This window comes from Montipora foliosa, chromosome 5 (assembly GCF_036669935.1).
Source record: "Montipora foliosa isolate CH-2021 chromosome 5, ASM3666993v2, whole genome shotgun sequence".
Classification (NCBI taxonomy): Eukaryota; Metazoa; Cnidaria; class Anthozoa; order Scleractinia; family Acroporidae; genus Montipora; species Montipora foliosa.
Window position 1 is genome coordinate 40,567,739 of NC_090873.1, and position 7,500 is coordinate 40,575,238.

The 7,500-nt window shown below is 38.2% G+C and overlaps 2 protein-coding genes across 4 annotated transcripts in view; both read left to right on the forward strand.

The window, feature by feature from the left end:
- Positions 1-712, forward strand: part of LOC138002731 (uncharacterized) — a 9,368-nt gene extending 8,656 nt beyond the window's left edge. Inside the window, exon 5 of the mRNA XM_068848714.1 lies at positions 395-712. Within this exon, the coding sequence (XP_068704815.1) occupies positions 395-448 (54 nt within the window). The 3' untranslated portion in view covers positions 449-712. The remainder of the gene's footprint in view (positions 1-394) is intronic.
- A 1,436-nt stretch (positions 713-2,148) lies between these two features.
- LOC138004178 (collagen alpha-1(XXIII) chain-like) overlaps positions 2,149-7,500 on the forward strand; it is an 18,147-nt gene continuing 12,795 nt past the window's right edge. Inside the window, exon 1 of one of the 3 annotated variants that reach the window (XM_068850620.1) lies at positions 2,149-2,177. In XM_068850620.1, the coding sequence (XP_068706721.1) occupies positions 2,164-2,177 (14 nt within the window). In that variant the 5' untranslated portion in view covers positions 2,149-2,163. Of the gene's footprint in view, positions 2,178-5,377; positions 5,681-7,500 lie in introns of those variants that run through there. The other 2 variants (XM_068850619.1, XM_068850621.1) reach the window with 2 other exon arrangements.

The following is a 7,500-nucleotide window of genomic DNA, read 5'->3' on the forward strand; positions in this document are numbered from 1 at the left end:
TCATACTCTGTTAAATAATTGATTTAGGCATCTCCGTAGAGTCTCTAATTGAAAGAAATCAATAAAGGAGAATACAAAAAAAACAATGGCTATGCTACCAACTTTCTTTTCAAATTAAAATTTTTGGGGCCTCTCGACACGTTGTCAACGTCGTTGCCAGGCCCTCTCCCTTCTCGTCTGGGCTAGAAGCCAGTAACTAACAATACTCATGCGAGAGACTCAATTACTGTCCTTTGACAATTCTTCCTTTGTTTTGAAACTTTGAACATGGCTAAGATGAAATGTCATACATGAAACAAGACTTTAATGTTTATTTTACCTCTTCGCTGTCAGAAACACCAACATGGTCAAGATTACGTAAAAGGCTGCAGCCTCTGTAATTTTAATTTTGCAGGGGACTCCTGAGACTGAAAAGGGTGATAGCCTACCGGTATCAGGATCCTGTTGAGTATAAAGGCCGGACAGCACACGAAAGCTTTTGAATGTTCATGTTCATTAACTGTGTTATGAAGTTCTTTCTTCTTCTTTTTGAGGATAATCATTATGATGGCAACGATTATTTTGTTTTATTAAATTGACTGTATCTTGGTAGATTTGTAGCCCGGATCAGTTTTCTATATAGAAGTAGGCGATGAAGCTTCTGCGGATACCGTTTTGTAACTGCCTTAACCTTACGAAATAAAGTGTTTGTTATAAAGGTCTCATGATGAGTTCCGTGATCATTGCATATACTTTGTGTGGATTAGAATAAAACCGATGGATTCTTCTTTTTTTCTCCACTAACTCTAAAGAGAGCCAACAGGATTTAGTTGCCTCACGTGATCTGTCTACACTTCAGCAGGCATGCTAGGAGCTAAGAAAAAAGCCGCTTTTGGGCTTTGCATGATTGACTATGAAATATGAATTTGCTTTTCGGTATTGTTTATTCTTTGCAGCAGTACAGAGTTTAAACAATCCATTTCTGTTCATTCTGAATTTGTGTTTACGCCTGCTGTGTATTGCCTCGAGAACGTGACCAGTTTTGTTTGTGGAATGGAGAACATTCGCGGTGTCAGCAGACACTTGACCTGGGAAATGGTATTTAATTCTACAATCTTGAACAGATTAAATGGAAAATTGAGACCACCCCTACCCCCCAAACTCAATGATGGGAAAAGGGCACGTTATGGCCTTCGTACGGCTTCATGTAGCTTTGGACCTTTGTTTACTGATTTTGATACCATCCAGACCGATGAAGTGAAGGTCCAGCTTTGTTTTAGATAAGAGCCGTCAGTCTTAAAAACGCGAATGGCCAGTGAAGAGCTATTTCCCAATTGAGTGTGCTGCGAAATATTTCTTTCAATTTAACGGGGAATCTTGGTTTTTTGTCGTCTCAGGAAAATGTTGAACCCTGTATTGAACTGTGGAAATTCTAGAGTTTACTACATTTCAATTTCACGCCACTCGTTTATAACTCTGCTTTTGGACAGTAATTTTTTTATATATTTTTTGCATGCTTGCCTAGATTAATTAAGAACGTTTAGCTTGCAAATTGAAAAAATAAATAAAGACAAGAACAAAAAAAAAAAGAAGATTTTTCGATGATGGGTACTTAATACCCTGGCCAAATTTCGTCTTGATACTGATTACCCTAACCAAGAGAAAATGAACCAAAAATGACACTATGTGTTTACTTTATTTGTTTGAAACAAGAAGAAACTATTTCGAGCCTTGTTAAGTTAATTAAATGAGATAGTCGTTTCTTTTGGTTTTAATTAAATGGGAGAAATTTGCGAAAGGTCTTAGATCGCAACACAGGACTTTGGAAATGTTTACCCTGGGCATAATTTAGCAGATTATCGCTCAGTACATTTCTTCCCGAAACGTTTGGCCCAAAACATTTTTTTTAAAGGATATATCGCGATTGGGAAAAAACCGTCGGATAGTTGATCAAATCTTGCCTGGAGGCTTAGTGCTCTTTTTTCTCGCGAAGAAGGTAACTCGCGCTTTTCAGTAAGACATATTCATTGCTGTCTACACTTTGGGGGGGAGGGTAGGAGGCAAAATTTGTGATGGCGAGAAGCTCTGGAGAAGGTGGACTACGAGGGAATCACTACTGGCGTCATTTTTACATTTGGCGCATACGACTCAGTTTGCTCGCAGAAGGCATCTTTTTATTTACAAATGGACTTCAAAAGGTAAAAGAACTTGTTAAACTTAGTTGAGTTACCAATTTTAAGCGTTTCAATATCAGATGGTCACCAGTTAGCCGTCAAAAGCTGATGCATTTATTGGGTGATAAGGGCCCTAATGATTACATAAATTCTTTCAGTAAAACGTCGACTTTTCGAAACAAAATTACTCAGAGTCCTCAGAGATTATCTGGTATATCGGGTTCAATTTTTCAGAGATAGCTCAGTAAGCAACGCAGTTCAATGTTCAGTACTTTATTCTTGGCCGACCGATTAGAACTGAAAACATAGCCTTCTGCTTATGAGGCAAAAATGGGGACAAAGATTCCCTTACAAATGTCATGATAAAATTGAAAAAAAAAAAAAAAAATGAATTCAATCGGGTAAACGGTGTATTAGTCACTGGGTTATGCTCTGCTTGACAATGCAGGGACTTACTACCCTGGCTTCTTGCAAACAGTGTGTGGGTTATATATTCCCTGTGACTTCCCAAAAGGTTTCTGAGCAACTGTCTTGCCCTTATCCAAGAGAACAAAAGCATAGCTATTAATTTGAGTAAGTCCCTATAAAGGAATCAGTGTCTACTCAGTTAATTAATCCCCAGAGTCTTTGTCCACGTGGCGTATGGCACTCATTTCCACCCACACATTATGTCAGGCGAGATAGCTTTTGTTGAAGTACTTAATGCATGAATGGCTCAAAGTAGCAGAAACGTGGATCGCTAAAACTGACCGGTTAAATTGAGGCCCTGGAGATCACAAGTGCTTTCGTAAAGTATATTCAGTAGTCTGTTCAATGTCCAAGTTTCTCACGTTTTCTTAAATTCAAGCTTCAATTGATTAATCAACTTGATGACAAGCTGTGTTTAAAGAAGCCATCGTTAATAATTTCAACGCTTACCTGACGTAATCCGGTTTTTTCACCATTCACCAGAGGAACAAGAAGTTTGGTCGTGTTCCAACATTGATGCTTCACAAATTCTCTTCTTAAGCCGAATCCGCAGGAAATGTATCATGAATGCTGTCACTTCCACTCATGATTTCAACTGCAGGTGAAGCGGAAAACCGAGATAAGTAGCTTGTTAAGGACAACAACTTCCTACTTTCCATTGAAATCTTCGAATTTGTCCATGAATCAATTAAAAGCTTTAACTAGCTTAGTCCAATGGACTGCACTCCACCACAAGTCGGAAACATTTCCTTAAAAAAATGCATGTCCGGCGCCGCCTTCAATGTTGAGAGTCGTCATGTGTACTATCCCAGGGGAACCTGCAAAGCTTTGAGATCAACATTAATCACTAATCTCGGGAAAACAGAAAAAGAAATACAGCATTTGTAACTTTGTTATAGCTCCCAATAGTTTTTAACAGCTCATGCAGTGGTAAGAATTCAAACCAGTCCATAGCGGGGTATATATTGACAAACCTGTTTCGAAATAAAGCATAACAACCAAGCTTATGAAGCATCGTTGTTTACATGTTTTCAGAGGCTAAATACACGGCATGTGGTGCATTTCATTTTAATTTGATATTTTGAAGAAGGTGAGGTCAATTGAAGACGCATCGTAATGCAATTTAATATCACTACAAAGTTCCTGATTCTGCGTAAGTGGATAACTGTGAGGGAATTTTACCAATTTAAGTTATGATTACTGATTGCAGCTGAGTGTGAGGGAAAGCCAACAAAAATATAAGGATTTGTATTTATACAACAGAAGAGTGTGGGTAATGATGAGGATTCCGCATCAATTTTGAAAAAACAGAAATACTCTTTCTTGGGAATCAAAATCTCAGTAGCACCTGGGAGCGAGGAAAGTAAGTTAAATTAAGCCTTTGTACGTCACAAATGACCCTTTCCTTGGGCAGAAGCTCAATTTTGAGGAAATCATTTATTCATTCAATCTAAGGAAAATTAAATTATTATCTTACTAATGTGAAGTGCAGCCTATTTATTTATTTTTTTATCACAAAAACGATATCAAAGAAGCCAATAGCATCATATATGACTTTTTAAGGAAATGCAACGACAAGGTACAACTGTCTTCTATTCTTTGTGACACAGAACATGGTGGTCTCAAGGCTCCACAATTAGAATCGATTATCAAAACTCAAAGAAGTTGTGCTGTAAAGAAAATTGCCAATGATCATTTATTGAAAAATGGTGTTTATCGCATTACATTAAGCCGATCGGAGGTACTCGTATTGCATTGATTAAGCAAGCGGCCACCTCGAAGGTCGGTCGGCTGGTTTGCCCAGCCGAAGTTTAGTACACAACTAAAATAAAATCTACGTTGTACCGGATCTTGCTCAAAATATTTAGCTTCTCATCTCAAAGGGACCACCCTGTACGTGGGAAATATAAGCGCCCATCCCAACCCCCACCCCTACGGAAAAAAATAGCTGAAGTGCACAAACAAAAGGGGTGTTTCGGATTATTATTTATTTACTGGTTTTGTTGCAAAGTCAGCAAAATAACCTTACTACTTTGTGAAAATGGTGAAAATTTAATAAGCACCAGCCTCGAATAACTGCCCACCCTCAAGGTCCAAGGTTGTTTACCATTTACCGAAAAAATCCGGAAATTTCGGTTGGAATGTAAATGGTAAGCCTATTTTGGTCTTCCCAGACGGAAAATTCCCGGAGAAAACGGGATTTCTTGAAAGGTAATCCATAATTCCCAAACGGAATTTCCAAATGGAAAATGTGTTTACCAATTGCATTCCTTCATGATTTTGCCTCCCTCTAGACTCTCTCGATAACCTTGAACGGATTTTGTAAATGGTACACGCCGATCCCAACGTAATTTCCCATTCGGGAGTTTTTGCTTACCAGTTGAACAAACCTAGTACCAACCGGTCTCTGCTTGTAAATGGTAAACAACCCAAAAATTCATTAAGTGTCCAAGAGGGTTAATCGAATAAATACGGTCAATTTGTTCTTTGTTGTGATTTTGATGTGACTGAAATTCAATTTATTCTTTTTACATGCGATAAAGAATTTGTGGAATCGGTATTCGCAGCATTACTATATGTTAGGTACACTAGTTTAGTGTGGGCAGTAGCCGAAATAATGATGAATTCGTTTTCAAAGTAAGCTGGCCACAAGACTGCGTGACAAACACGACAAAGATATCTCTGTTGGAGATTTTGCCGATAATCGTACTTTCGAGCTTTTCAAACCGCTTTTTAAGCCTTATCTGGCCACAAAGAGCCTAAACTGTCCCAAACATTGCTAATGAGTGCATTCGTTGCAGATAAATGTACTGCAATCCAATATACATTTTATATGGCGTCGAGAACTCGGTCACTCCTTTAGTGACTGTAGCTCACGTTCCTACAGAATATTGATCTGTTCTGATGTTCTTGGAGAACTTCAAGTCTGTAGGAACTTCTAGGTAGCCTTTTTGCCTAGTCGAGAAGTTGTAGCAATAGTGACAGCCAATATAAACTCTCGTCACATTCATATTTGATTTCTTTGATGCCACTAAAGTCTGAGACAAGGTAAGGAAAAGGTAGGTTTTATCCAATTGTTAACTGAGACTGTGGCAGCTTTTGCTATCAGTAATTGAACATTCGCGTTCGCGGCTCATAAGTTATGGGATCATTAACTTGCTTGGAAAGGTAGGCCGAGAATTAAACTCAGTTGAGTGTTTTAATTAAGAATAAGATATTTTCTTATTCGATTTAGATTTTACAAATAACAAAGAATACAGTTTGTTCTCTTAAAATAGATTGCATCGTAAGCAATCCACAAGCCCAACTGAGGAAAGTTTGCAATCGTCAGTTCGACAATTTGCTGCTTTCAGTGTCATAATTAGCGCCAATGATCAATAATTCTATCATTTAAATTTTAATTTCATCTTGCAGCCATCCCGCAAGAGGTGTAGTATATGCAGCTTTCCACCTTGGACAGAAGCTAAATACGGTTGCTTCCATAATTAATTGGCATTTTGAAAATATGTCGCTAGACGCAGAGCCTTATTCAATTAATATAAACTGAACGCCATGATAGCGGATAATTGAGTTCGAATATTAAAAACATGGACGTTTTGACTCTCTTTGCTCTGAAGGGAACGATAATCTAATGGGAGTTCAATAGACTGACCTAATGAATAGGCCTCCTAACTGAGTAAACACGTGAGATTACAATTCAAGTCTCCTAATATGATAACTCATCGATGGTTTGCGGAATAGAAGACAGCTACAAAGCGTCTGGTACTGAAGGCGTTCAAAACAACAGTAAATTAATGAATTTGACGGCTAAGAACAACTTGACATTGAATTTTGATCCTGATTCATGTTCGGAAAGTCATCCTCTGACACCCACAATTTTTTCCAGAGTTAGTCTTGACATAAACTGCCACAATCCACAATCCACAATCCACCCTTAATTCTGCTCTCCGGCCTGCTTCGATCCGGTCTTCAGTCTAAGCAGCTGATCATTGTAACCAATAAATTCCAGATCAGACTTCGCGGTTACTGTACTCGGTGTTTCATCTGCCCGAGCTTCAGAGATGGTAAATACAACGAAGTTGTCTAGGATAAAAATATCTTCAACAAGGGAGAGCTCGACCCCGAGTACTCAAGTTCGAAATTTCTAAGACGACCTAATATTATAGAAGTGATCGAGAATGAAAAGACCCTGATCGTGGATAAGAAGTAAGGGATCAAACTTCGGTAGGCCGAAAATGATGAAACAACGGAAGCTGTGCTAAACTCTTAAAGTGGTACTATGACGAAAATCGCATCTTTCCTATCTAAGCCATTTTGAAACATAAACAAGTAGTCTGCGTGAGAAGAAAAACGCTGTTTACTTTTTTCAAATATCTCTTTTCGTTCCAGAGATATTCGAGTTTTTAAAATATGCAAATTAGCCAAGTGATGACGTCATACACTCAACCAAATTCTGTTCAAATATGATAAAAAGAGATATCTCAGCCAATTTGAATCAGAAATTTTTGATTTTTTTCCAGTAAGATTCTACTAAATGTTCTCCACAATATGAGCTTAACAGTTCTGTTACCATGACATCATACTGGGTTCCAGACCTCCCCCATATTAAAAGCTTTTCTGGCCACCTTTGGCGTTCCATTTTGATATTTGGTAACAGCACTTCATATGCATGATCCAGCAAGCATATAAATATGTTAGCTCGAGTTTGTGGCCTTGTTTTAACATTTTTCAAGCTAAAAATAGCTAACATATTGAAATCAAGCGGGTGGGGACTGGAGAAGAGTGAGTTGCTATGGGAACAAAATTTTTATAGCCATAGGTGTCCCAAAGCAGTGTTTCCTGTAGAACTATTAGTCTACCAAGTTTCAATGGTCTGCGC